At 35.4% G+C, this 13,453-nt stretch overlaps 2 protein-coding genes across 2 annotated transcripts; both read right to left on the bottom strand.

Moving 5' to 3' along the window:
* Positions 1 to 716: 716 nt before the first annotated feature.
* On the bottom strand, positions 717 to 9,899 carry LOC125839448 (G-type lectin S-receptor-like serine/threonine-protein kinase LECRK1). Its single transcript, XM_049518422.1, has 5 exons — positions 8,776 to 9,899; positions 8,570 to 8,683; positions 7,943 to 8,484; positions 4,852 to 5,007; positions 717 to 3,204 (listed from the first exon to the last, which is right to left on the bottom strand). The coding sequence occupies exons 1-5, from the start codon at positions 9,895 to 9,897 to the stop codon at positions 810 to 812; spliced, it is 4,329 nt and encodes a 1,442-aa protein (XP_049374379.1). The 5' UTR covers positions 9,898 to 9,899; the 3' UTR covers positions 717 to 809.
* Positions 9,900 to 11,558: 1,659 nt separating this feature from the next.
* On the bottom strand, positions 11,559 to 13,222 carry LOC125839668 (primary amine oxidase 1-like). Its single transcript, XM_049518663.1, has 2 exons — positions 12,698 to 13,222; positions 11,559 to 11,728 (listed from the first exon to the last, which is right to left on the bottom strand). The coding sequence occupies exons 1-2, from the start codon at positions 13,219 to 13,221 to the stop codon at positions 11,572 to 11,574; spliced, it is 681 nt and encodes a 226-aa protein (XP_049374620.1). The 5' UTR covers position 13,222; the 3' UTR covers positions 11,559 to 11,571.
* Positions 13,223 to 13,453: the final 231 nt, after the last annotated feature.

Here is a 13,453-nt window from a genome sequence, read left to right as displayed (position 1 = left end):
TGGCTCACTATATTTCTTGGTCTAACCAGAAATTGTTTGTACTATCAAAGCCATCAACTTTGACACTTGAACTTTGGTCTTTTTTCTAAAAAACTCTCTTTGACTGTTAGCTAGTGGTGGACTAGAGAATTGGTCATGATAACGCCTTTTTCGGTCTATCTATTATTAATGGTGAAAAGAATGATTGAAAACAACACAAGAGTTGAAAATTTGATTTTGATGACTTAAGTTTATACAAATAAAGACGGAATTGAAAATTCAACTTATGATATATACACATACCTGGTTCATTTTTCCCTCAATGAATATGTGGGGAAGGTGTTCAGCTTCTGACTGATGTTGACATGTTACCAAAATCACGTTGATTGGAGCTTTGACAACTTCTTCATGCTTCATAGTAAGTAGAACTCTAACTAAAGAGAGAAAGGATTTCATGACCAAAGATAGAACAGTTCATTAACAGTTTCTCGAAAAACAGTTTCAAGAAACACCATGGAGATGCAAAATAATTCGTAGTGCTTTGTGTATAAGAATTTATACTAATGCTTCTCCAATATTGGACGAATCGATGACCCATTTTCTGCTTGAAAATGAAGTGATTGCTTATTACCGTGAACTTGAACACAAGCATTAGTGACATTATAGAATACTCTTCAGAAGGAAAAGTGTAGCTCACTTGAGAGAAAAAAAACGCCTAACTTTTGCACCAGAGAACTATGAGAAAAAACAATGAAATTTAACCAGGTCTAATGACTAATAAAACAGAATGATAATTGTTGGAAAAATTACAAGATAATACAGAAAATGACTCATATAGTTGTATCAACCATAGGAGGAACACCTAGTTCTATAGTTCCTTCCAACATCTGAACAAGCTTTGCTGCAGATGGTCGAAGATTCGGCTCAGGACACAAGCACCATAGGCCAACCATAGTCATCCTCTCAAAATTGTGAAAATGTAACATAATTTCTTCATCAAGACTAGCAACAGCTCTCAGCTTCTTGTTTCTCATACAATGAAGAACCCAATCGACTAAGATCAACTCGGGCTCTTCATTTTCTTGGCCGATTGGGTTCAAGTCCATGTGCCTTTGGCAGAAAATAATCTCAAGCAGCAAAACACCAAAGCTGTAGATGTCAACTTTGGTTGTCACGGGCACGTTTTTTAGCCATTCTGGTGCCATATAACCCATGGTTCCTCTAAAATTCGTGTTTGTTCGCGTCTGGTCTTTCATAAGAAGCTTTGCAAGACCAAAATCAGCAATTTTGGCAGTGTTGTTCTTGTCAAGAAGGATATTTTGTGGCTTAATGTCGCAATGAATGATCTGGTTCTCACACTCTTCATGCAAGTATAACAGGCCTCTGGCAATGTCAAGTACCATGTCACTTCTTAGCTTCCAGCTTGGTTTTTGTCCATCCCGAAAGATCAAATTTGACACAGCCCCATTTTTCATTAATTCATAAACAACAAGCCTGTTGCTTTTTTCATTGCAGAAGCCTAACAAATGAACCAGATTTTTGTGATGTGTTAGGCCTATCACCCTTACTTCTGCCAAAAATTCTTTATCATCACCTTGTTCAATTCCATTTCCTAATTTCTTCACAGCAACTTCAACTTCTTCATCCTCTAACTTGAGAATTCCGCTATAAACAGCACCAGAAGCCCCTTGGCCTAATTTATTCTTGAAACCGTTGGTGGCTTCGTGCAGCTGCTGGAACGAAAATGCCCTTAAATTCATCTCAATTGCCTTTCTTTTTGGAGGGGTTTTGGCATCTCTATGTTTCTTCACAAAAGGGTGATAATATATAGCAATTGCTGCAAAAAGCGGAGCGAGTACTGAACATACTGTCACACCAGCTACCAAAACACCCTTTGATAGAGAGTGCTTTTTGTTTTGAGTTATTGAAGAGTTGCTAATTTTAAGAAATGCAACCATGTTATTTGTATCAGGATTAATACTTCTGGCATTCTGTATAGGCATCCTCTTCTTGAAACATGTTGAATCATTAAACACAGCTGCCTCACAAAGACAATCATTCAACACTTCCTGCCTGCAAAGCTCCTCTGTAGTATCAAATACCCTTTCTAGTTCAGCATACATCCTATCAGGGAAATCAGCATTAGAGATCCTTTCAACATAGACATCCGAAAGGGAAGAATTCGGATCACAAAAATCTTTCATCTCATTCGGATAACATCCTTTAGATGGAGTGTACTGATCCCTTGGAGAATAGCCTGGCAAGCAACTACAATTGACTTCCTTATTGTCTGGTGATTGGCAAAAGCCATATACACCACAAATGTTATTCACAATACAAGGCTTCACAATAACTTGCATCGCAACATTCCAACCGCTCCCATTTATTTTTCTGTGGAAGAGCTGTTGGAAATCTCCTTTATCAGTGATCATAGCTCTGTGGTAATAATCTCGAACTGAATCAGGCAAGTTCGCTGTCAATGTCATGTTGGATATGATTGAGCTTCCATTTGTAATGAACAAAGTATCACTGGTGTTGTCGAAAACCAGTCTTACATTTTTATTGTTTGCAGTTATAGAATTCCAGTAGCCAAAATCAGCAGTTCTATATGCAGACAAGACCACATTCCCATCAGTCTGCACCAGTAGTCTATACTTCCCCGTCGAGTAATCTACTGTCCCATTGGCACTGGAAAACAGCGCCTGCCCCATATCAAGATATTGACCAGGCAAAATTGTATCTGTTGGGAAATCAAAGCTTTCCCACAAGACACCTGAGGATGAATTTTTCAGGACAAAATTTCCATCATCTTGCATAGTAGCATGACTAGTGCCTGTGCCATTGTACAAAACAAACTCTCTCCCATTAGTATCTGTCAACACAAGGCGTCCACTCAAAGTTAGATTAACCTTTGATCCAGCATGAACTGGATCATCGCGATTGGCTGACCAAACGAGAGTTTTATCGGGGATTTTATCAAACCATATGCCAATAAGGAATAGTCCAGTACTGTTAAGCTGGTAGAAACCAAAAGCAAAATCTCCGGAGGATGAAAGCCAGTGTGAAGATTCAGTTCCAGCTGTGATATTGGAACCAAGAGGGACAATATTTGTAGTTTCTTGACAGAAAGAGCTAATAAATGTAAGATAAATTGAGACAAGCCATAACAGGATTTTCCAAGAAACCATTGTTACACCATGAGTTGTTGGAATCTTACGGAAAAAACTTTATTCTTTTTGAGATATTATAATTGTTTTCACAACAAATAAACTTATTTGATACAAATGGAGAGTAAAAATCTTTTAGTCAAAATGCCATGATTCAAAGACTTGCATATTATAATGCAGAAGGCTATGATTATGATGTCAGTGGAATGTGTGGAATTCTTTTCATTTGTCTTGCAATATAAGTCACATTCTTATTACGCCTCTACCCAATTTATGTGGCACCATTTGACTAATACAAAATTTAAGAAAAAATGAAGACTATTGAAATTTGTGGTCTAAAACAAATCTTTGATATTTATGTGACTATAAATCATTTTACTATTGGTAAAAGAGAAATTTTAAAGTTAAATTCTTCTTACTATTGAAAGATGACATTCTTTTGGAACGGATTAAATAGAAAAGTCTGCCACGTAAATTGCGATAGACGGATTACATTATCTAGAAATAGTCTATATAGATTGTGGTAAGCCAAGTCATGAAAATGACAGGAAGATTTCTATGCACCATGTAAATTGGGAGTTAGTTCAAAATGAGTACTTGATATAAGACTAGTCTTCTTCTTTATATGCATGCACCTAACTAGTCTTCTTCTTTATATGCATGCACCTAACTAGTCTTCTTCTTTTATACTTTTTCTAAAATAATTGCAGTAAACATGAACAAATTAGGATTCAATTACTTCCATAGCAAAGAATGAGAAACAAGAAACCAGTGAATGAAGCATAAACAAACTACTCCCTCCGTTTCAATTTGTTTGTCTGGTTTTGACTTCACATAGAGTTAAAGAAAAGTAAAGAAAACTTTTGAATCTTATCAAGTTAAACTAAAAATACGTAGAATGTACCAAAATATCGCTTAATCTTATGGTCTTAAGCATGCCACGTGGAAAGCTAAAAGCAAAGAGCTGCAGAAAAAAGGAATTTTTTTTTTTTTTGCAACGGACTAAAAAGAAAAGTAAGACAAACGAATTAAAACGGAGGGAGAAAACAAGTTGACTATCTTTCTAGTGATGATGAAATTTTCCAACCAAGCTTTTTCCTGGAAACTGCAAGTCTTCTAATACTTAAAGTTTCTTGAAAAATCTTTGTATCTTTCTAGTGATGATCATGACTTTAGTAAACACATGCATTAAATTTATGAAAGTGATCTTCACCAATGAGAGTACTATAGAAGACTGAGTCAATCTTGACAGCATGATGAAAAGGCATTGATCAAAGCCAAAACCAACAATTAATTGATCTTTGATTGCACTTTGGAATACACATGTGTTGACACTTGAAATTTGATCCAGACTTAAAACAAGGTTCAGTTGAACCTAAAATGACTTGTCAAATTGTTGAGTTAATTTCTCAAACGCTCATTCAACTAACACTTTTTATGTATCTCACGAAGTTAGACAACTTTGTTTAATAGAACAAAAATCAATCAACCATTCTTAAATATAACTTGAATTGGTTAAGTGACTTGTTGGTGAAATAGCAATAGTTGAGTGACTTTATAGCAGTAATTCAAACTTTAACTTGAGAAAACTTGATGCTGCACCAAGAGAATAATTTGAAAAAGAATTCATTGATGCTAATTTGGTAACTCATCACACATATATGCGAATATTATTGATTAGCATAGAAATACACGTGCAATGCACTAGTCCAACAATGGGTTTCTTTCAAAGAAATTTGTTGGCCGGAGCTCAAAAGCATCATAGATCGTTGGCATTATAGGATAATCTTCTTGGCAAGGTACATGATGAAATCCAAGTGTGTACCAAAGCACAATATCCTTCTTTTCAATTGATCTATTCCTGCATACATTAAATTTTCATACTATTAGTAGCAAGTATTTTTCAGGTTAGTAATCCCATATTTTAACGATGGTACGTGTAGTTATCTTTTGTCACACCCCAAAACCAGATGTGATGGCACGTGCCCAAACCCCACCGGACACGTCAGCCTAACACCCAAAAACCCGACGATATAGAATTTATAAAACAAGAATAAGATAGAAAGATAAGCGGAAGTCTTTAAATAAACTCAACATAACCCCATAATTGGTTGTCACATGTACAAACCTCTAATACAGAATCTGAATAAAATATACAAGTCTCATAGTAAAGTTCTAGAATAGAACAGAACAATAAATATAGATAACTTGAGGGCACGTCTGGAATGAACCGCTACCTCTCAAGTAAGTCTGGAAGCTCTAATCTGAAGATGAGTAATAAGTCGGATCTGATAGAGCTGTCAACCTACACAATTGTGTAGAGGCAAGGGTAAGTACCAAAAGCAACAGGTACTCGCAAGTAACACTAAGCTAAGCTAAACTAGCAGCTACAAACAACTCCTTTCAATCCCAACCGAACCACCGAAACTTCATTCTAACAGCGAACCAACAACCTATACTACACAATTCATAATCAACAGATATATCTAACAGTGTCTCAACATCAATCTCATATCCTCATGTAAGAGCAAATAGATCATATATCACATGAAGAGGGGCAAATAGGAAAAATCCACACACCACAGACAAAGATGAAGTCAAATGCGATGCAAATGCAATAATGATGTCATGTAGTCGTGATGCATGTCTGTCCTAAGATACACATCTGTTGACGTAATCAGACCGCGCTGAATACTCAAATCAGAACCCATGGGGGCCACACATGGACCATGTATCACCGCCGGAACCAGATCCCATCGGCATCCAAATCGCTAGCCGGAGCTAGTCTCGACTGTGTCTCATATCCATCCGTCCTCATATCAGTGTCTCAGAACTCATGCAACAGATAGTTCATACTTGGGATGAATAATGAATATGCACATGTCATCAATCACAATCATATCACGATCACATCATAGTATTACACATTATCTGTCTCAATCACAACCATATCACGATCACATCATAGTATTACACATCATCTGTCTCAATCACAACCACATCATAGTATTACACATCGTCTGTATCAATCATAGCCTACTCATGCTCTTCTATCCCCTCAATATCAGTTATCACATGACTTATTCAACAAATTCAAGTCACATATAACACATTTAGCTCGTTTTATTCCCCATCTTTCAATTACAACAATTTCAATCAACAAATAAAACTCATCCTCAATCCCCATTACTCCCCAACACAATTAGGAAAGTAGTCATGTGTAGTCTAAGAGTTTAACAAAGTTTAGAAGCCACTTGCCTCAAAACACTTCAACTAGTAACTCAAATTTGAGTTTTACCCTTCCGAGCACGCTCCAAATCACCACAATCTATTCATAAATGGAATCTCACAATCAATACGAATCTAACAACACCAATACTGTGAAATTTGGAGAAAAGGGTAAAATGGTCAAAAAAATCTCGTTCCGAAAAATATTCTCGAAATCTGGAAATTTTTAGTGAAAAATGTTCCCCAAGAAATTTAGAATCCAATAGTGAAAACCGTTTCGAAAAAGGAGTTGAAATGAGTTCACAAACTCAAATTTTCTATTAAATTCGGATTAAGGCAAAAACCCCCAAATTTTTCAGTTGAGATCTTAAATTTTGATGTTAAAATCCATAAATAATCGATGGAAATCAAAGATATAAGTTGGAAATAACTTACCTAATGAATTCCTTGCGAAAACCCACTTGAAATCACCTATTTTTGAGCTCTCAAAGTCTAAAAATGGAGAAATGGGTATTTTTCAAGTTGGGGGAAAATGACTACTGTTTTTGGCTTTTAAAAAAAGGGGAAGAAACTGTTGTTGCAGCTAAAATACACAGCAGCTGCACACAATTTTAAAACCAAAGTTTAAGTCCCCGTTGGACCCTCGGGATTCGTTCGGAATCTCGTGCACACAAACTAAATATGTACCCCCACTAAATTCGACGTTCCGGACTCAATGGAACCGTCGGAATTTGAATTCGAGGACTCCTTGACCCGAAATTCAATAAGATGCTAAGAAACTAGTTTAACGCCAAAAAAATTCGAAACTCAAACGGAGCGTCTAAAAATTCAACCAAGACTCATTCTAGACTTAGAATCGCCTCCCGAAATCAACGGTACTCTCGGAATTTCAATCTGAGCCTCGGAACCTCATATGTTGACCAAAGTCAACTCTTTATCAAAATTTCACAACTTTAGCAACTTAGGACCTCAATTCTTCGTTTCAACTCCAAATTCGACTCCGTAACTTCACACAGACCCGTTTCGACATTCTAAAACTGTCGGAATTGACGGAAATCCGATCCGAGTCCCGAAACTCCAAATGACTCGAAAAAGCACTTTTTAACCAACTTTAACTCATAAAAACTCAACTTCTCAAAAACTCAACTTTTTACCAACTTTTCCTCAAACCAACTTTACAACCACAAAACATGGGACTCGGGGCAACTACCGAAAGGGCAAAATAGTCATTTCCACGAAAAATTACCAAAATGACCTTTCGGGTCATTACATCTTTAGACGAATTGATAGTGTAACTATTATAGCATGAACCTTATCTTATTCTTCAGTTTACTATTTTTTCGATCTTTTTTATGAACTGTTACGTGTAGCTTCCAAAGAGTTTAAAGTAGATTTCAGACTTCAATAAGTTTCCCTCAATGAAAGGGGGGATTTCTGCCTGGTGTCAGTTGAAGGGACAGAGACGTCCTCTTTCTACCAGACTTGTCTCATTAATGTGAAAACTGGCAAGCCCACGTTATTTCATATGAAAGGCATGCTTAATATCTAGTGACAAGAGATGATTTTACCTTCCACTCCAGACTGTGAGTCCATCATCACCATGACTTCTATCAGCATAAAATCCAGCAGCCCATCTTTCTGATTTGTTGTAAGGAGTCACCCACAGTTGATACTTAGTATAAGCTGCTCTAATTTGAGGGTAATCATCATCTGTTAACAAAGACATAGATGGTCTACTAGGAATTAGCTTATAACCTACATCATTTCCAACTTTACTCTTCTTTTCAGTATTAACAAACAACAATTCAGCTGCTTCAATCCCAAGTTGTGTCCTGCCTTCAGATTCTGTTTTCATAGTTTCTTTAACAACACTCCAGTAACTCTTCCTTGGTGACATATTTTGGTCTTTCACTCTTGTAGTTTTCAGTTTGGCTTTCAAGAATGAATTTTTACTACCATCCACATCAAGATCAATGCGGTATGTAAGGAAATGATCATGGTTCACTGCAATTGTGTTTTCTGCCACAAGAGTACCGTAAACATCCTGATTTATTTGATCGTTGTTCGTGTATTCCACAGCCTTCATCTCCATAATCCCTGTTAGACTTGCCTTCGCGAACGAAAAATGAAAAATGTAAGAGAAGATTAAAGTGAAAATGATTGACTAGCTAATAGTATATTATCTTAATTCTTACTCCAACTCTAATGGATCCACTTTGTTTGAACTCCCAATCAAGTATATAGTCATAATTTCCAACTGTTGCTACCATTCTGATCACCAAATTAACTTCTTTCTGTCCCTTGGTGTTCTACAAAAGCCATAGAGTTAATTATGTTAATAGAGTGATCACAATTTACTAGAGAAATTGAAAAGTTGGAGGCTTACTAATGTTCCAGGTACTCCGATTTCTGTATGCCTCCATGCAGCATCACCAGCATATCGTTCAAAAATGCAAATAGCACGAGGGACTTGTACTACTTGACCTGCTGAATCAGCCATGTAACCATCCATATACACCGCATTGTTTGGACAGTCCAACGACTGGACAAGGGTGCTAGCCGATCTCCCAAAACCAAATTCACCAACATCCATAAATGTCCTGTAGTACCATTCAAACGTAGGATCCATGTAAGGCACGAATATCTCAGAGACATGACCTTTATAGAGTACACGTCGATATTCATTTCTCACAGCATCGAATATAGAAGCTGTAGAAATGATCATCCCTGCTCTAGTATTGAATCCAACATGAAGTTTCCAATTAGCCCAACTGACTTCATGACCTTGGATGTTTATCCTGGAGGATCCTGTTTCATTGCAAGTAACTGATCCCTGGCTCGACGAATTGAAATCAGCATCTTTTGCTTCAGGCAATGGGGATCTGAATCTATCCAAATACTTAATAATCTTCATTGATTCAACATCTACTAGTATAGTTATTCCTTCAATAGGCCTTGCCCAAAAGTTAGTAGTTCCTCCAAGATAAAAACATGGAACACTAAGAACTCTAATGGTCTTTACCTGACCAAACCATCCAACTGATAGTGGTATGCAGCTGACTTCAGATATATTCAATCCCCTCCGTGTAATCGATTCTTGAAATTTAGGATTACTCAATGGCAGGATGCTAGACTGTATAAGTTCATTGAGAGTAAAAGGAGGAAAGCCATGACCTAAGTACAACTTTTGTGATATGATAGAGCTAGTAGCCAAGTCTAGTGTGAGTTCATGTGTCTCACCATTAGCGCGAACTACTACCCTGGCTCGACGATAAGGAAAAGAGGCATTGTGTAATTTATGAGAGGAAAGCCAATGTAGGACATCATTCTTTTCTGGTTCATCAAGATCTACATAATGAAATGTTACATTTGAAAGGGAACCAAGGTGGGATTTTTGGATAATGACTCTAATTTTGTTGATTTCATCAGGATTAAGAGGGTCTAAAGGATGACATTGACAGTTAATAGAAAAGAACAAGAAGAAAAAAGCAACAGAAATGTGTAATACTTTTATCAGTTCCATCATGAAGTGGTGCTCTCAATTCATATGATGTTTCCACCTATATAGTATTTGACATCTTGTTACCTTTCGGGAGATTTGGTTTTATAGCCATTTTATAAACTTGTTTATAGTTTTATGTAATTATTACAAAAAAAAAATTATTTTTATATGCTCTCTTCGTTTCAATTTGTTTGTATGATTTGACTTGACACAGAGTTTATGAAATTAAAGAAAAATTTTGAATGTTATGATCTTAAACTAAAAATATACAAATGTACCAAAATGTCGTTTAATCGATCTAATGCTCTTTTATCTATTTTTCTTCTGTTTTCAATTTGTAGTGGTTATATAAAATTTGCTGGATCACGAGAAATGCGTTTAACAAATTATTTTTACACCCTCTAGACAATATTTAATAGAAAAGTCAACAAATAATATATTACACTTATTTGTACAAGTGGTGGAGAAGTGCTTCAACTTGTTGTTTGCATTGAGAGCTAATGCTTATTTGCTTTGCTTCTTTCTCACGGTTATCTAAAGAGAATATCATAATATGATATCAGAGTCTTCATCTTACTTTATATCGGAATATATAGTATTTTGAACATCTTCAAAATTAACGGAGAACCGTAATGTAACGGCAAGGATATGTAAGAATGGAACTTGAAGTAATAGATGAAACTTGAGATTATGTAAATACACTAAATTCTTTAATTTAACGTGTTTGACTAAGGATACTTTTCACTTTTTTGGGAACAAAATTTTTTGGACATAGAATTGTTACAATAGAAAAACTTAAAAAAAAAGCTATTTTTACTCCAAATCACTCAGAAAAATTCAAAAATAACTCCGATTTATAATTACATCAAAACACAACTTCAAATTCAAAAGCATTTTCAACTTTCCCCAAATACTAGTTTTTTTTCCTTCAAATTTCTCCAGAAGTCCTTAAGTCAATTGCTTAATTAATTTCCACATATAAGCAAATACTATTGCTTCAAAATTCTTTTAATAAATGGGCATCTTCTGCCCACCTTTAAACTTTTTTAAAAAAATAATAAATAAATAAATATTGCTGCAAAATTCAACTATGACTAAGGCTGACTTTCTTCAACTCAATAAGTTAAAAAAGAACTCTATAAAGCAAACTTTTAATTATTATGAGTTATTAATAATTTGTACGTATTAAATAAAACTCCATTAAGACTAAATTTATCCATTAGTCGCCTCACAACAGAAGAATAAGTTCCAGTGATAACGGAATAAACAAATATATTGCTACAAGCATTTGATTATGACAAGAGTTGACTTTCTTTATCAATAATGATCTTATGATAGCTGATTTTTTTTTATAAATGATGCCATTATCCACATTATACAAATTTGTTTTAACTTTAGCGGAAGGATCAAAGTCTTGACATAGTTGGTAAAATTAAATGATAACGATAATAATAATGTTGATATACGGAAAAAGAAAAAGGGAAATCTTGAGGAACACATGCATTGGTCTTGCAATTAGATGTGGCTCCAATTTGGTTTAGTATCGAGTTATCAATTATCAAGCAATGTATGGGCTAAATCTAAAAGACAGTGAAAATTAAAAGAAAAACATAGAGTCCAGTTTCCATAGATGAAATTAAAATCACACATATACGCAAAGTTTATTGATTATCATAAAAATACACGTGCAACGCACTAGTCCAACAATCGGTTTCTTTCAAAGAAATTTGTGGGCCGGAGCTCAAAAGCATCATAGATTGTTGGCATTATAGGATAATCTTCTTGGCAAGGTACATGATGAAATCCAAGTGTGTACCAAAGCACAATATCCTTCTTTTCAATTGATCTATTCCTGCATATTACAACACAAGAATAAAACAATAAAAACATTCAAGGAAATTATTGTCTAAGAAGTAGATGAATTTAATATATATAAATTGTTTTTTTATACTATTAGTGTACTTTAATATGTTGTAGCAGGTATTTTTCAAGTTAGTAATCTCATATTTTAACGATGATACATGTAGTTATCTTTAGGTGACTTGATAGTGTACAAATTATTTATTTTTAGTGCCAGTATATCAAAGTATATAACTTGTTATATAGCATATACCTTATCTTATTTTTCAGGTTACTATTTTCAATTTTCTTATGAATAGCTACGTGTAGTTATTTCATAGGCACGACACATAAACAGAAACTCAAATTTGGCTTCAGCGGGCAAGTAAACACTCTAACTTTGAGAGTGCACATTTAGACACCTCATCCTAATCTCAACTGACAACTAAACATCCCCACTGTGCTTCATGGACACCCGACGCTAACATGACACACAAATTTTTAGTGTTAGTGTATCAAAGTATCTTAACATGTTATATAGCATATACCCTATCTTATTTTTCAGTTTACTATTTTCAATTTTCTTATGGATGGCTACGTGTAGTTATTTCATAAGCATAACACATAAACAGAAACTCACATTTGGCTTCAGCGGGCAAGTAAAGACTCTAAATTTGAGAGTGCACATCTAGACACCTCAACCTAATCTCCACTGACAACTAAACACTCCAACTCATCCCTACTGTGTCTCCTAGACATTCGACGCTTGACATGACACATAAATTTTGGAGGTGTGACGATCATTTTGTAGGTTGGAGCATTCAAGTGACACCGTGGAGACGAGTTGAGGTGTCTAGATGTGCATATTCAAAGTTGGAGTGCTTACTTGCCAACTCGGGTCAAGTTTGATTGTCTGTTTATCTATTATGCCTATTACGTATGAAAGGCATGCCTAACATAGATAGACAAGAGATCATTTTACCTGCCACTCCAAACTGTGAGTCCATCATCACCATGACTTCTATCTGCATAAAATCCTGCAGCCCATCTCTCTGACTTGTTGTAAGGAGTCACCCACAGTTGATACTTAGTATAAGCTGCTCTAATTTGAGGGTAATCATCATCTGTTAACAAAGACATAGATGGTTTACTAGGAATTAGCTTATAACCTACATCATTTCCAACTTTACTCTTTTTTTCAGTATTAACAAACAACAATTCAGCTGCTTCTATCCCAAGTTGTGTCCTGCCTTCAGATTCTGTTTTCATAGTTTCTTTAACAATACTCCAATAACTCTTCCTTGGTGACATTTTCTGATCTTTCACTCTTGTAGTTTTCAGTTTGGCTTTCAAGAATGAATTTTTACTACCATCCACATCAAGATCAATGCGGTACGTAAGGAAATGATCATGGTTCACTGCAATTGTGTTTTCTGCCACAAGGGTACTGTAAACATCCTGATTTATTTGATCGTTGTTCGTGTATTCCACAGCCTTCATCTCCATAATCCCTACCAAATTCGATTCCTTACAACTTTGACTTGAAGTGAGTGTTGTCTCATGTATTCAGATTAGCAAACAAGAAATAATAAAAGATGAAAAGGAAAACAAAGAACTATCCGAGTCCATAGAACCCACTGTGTGTCCTTAAGAAATTTAATCCCTTCAAGTACCCGAGGTTGCAGATTAATTCCTCCCAAGATAAAATGGATTAACCATTAAATAAGTAGCGGTACCT

The sequence above is a fragment of the Solanum verrucosum genome, unplaced genomic scaffold (assembly GCF_900185275.1).
Source record: "Solanum verrucosum unplaced genomic scaffold, falcon-dt-bn FXZP01000306.1, whole genome shotgun sequence".
Taxonomy (NCBI): domain Eukaryota; kingdom Viridiplantae; phylum Streptophyta; class Magnoliopsida; order Solanales; family Solanaceae; genus Solanum; species Solanum verrucosum.
Note: the sequence above shows the minus strand (reverse complement) of the source record. Positions and strands in the feature narration are given on the sequence as shown.

What these genes read in the sequence shown, in the direction of transcription:
- LOC125839448 (XM_049518422.1), bottom strand. Translation starts at nt 9,897, where the DNA reads ATGGAACTGATAAAAGTATTACACATTTCTGTTGCTTTTTTCTTCTTG. An exon ending in GTGGATCCATTAGAGTTGGA is followed by an intron (nt 8,485 to 8,569) that starts GTAAGAATTAAG and finishes TCGTTCGCGAAG; the next exon opens with GCAAGTCTAACAGGGATTAT. An exon ending in CTCACAGTCTGGAGTGGAAG is followed by an intron (nt 5,008 to 7,942) that starts GTAAAATCATCT and finishes TAATGTATGCAG; the next exon opens with GAATAGATCAATTGAAAAGA.
- LOC125839668 (XM_049518663.1), bottom strand. Translation starts at nt 13,221, where the DNA reads ATGGAGATGAAGGCTGTGGAATACACGAACAACGATCAAATAAATCAG. An exon ending in CTCACAGTTTGGAGTGGCAG is followed by an intron (nt 11,729 to 12,697) that starts GTAAAATGATCT and finishes TGTAATATGCAG; the next exon opens with GAATAGATCAATTGAAAAGA.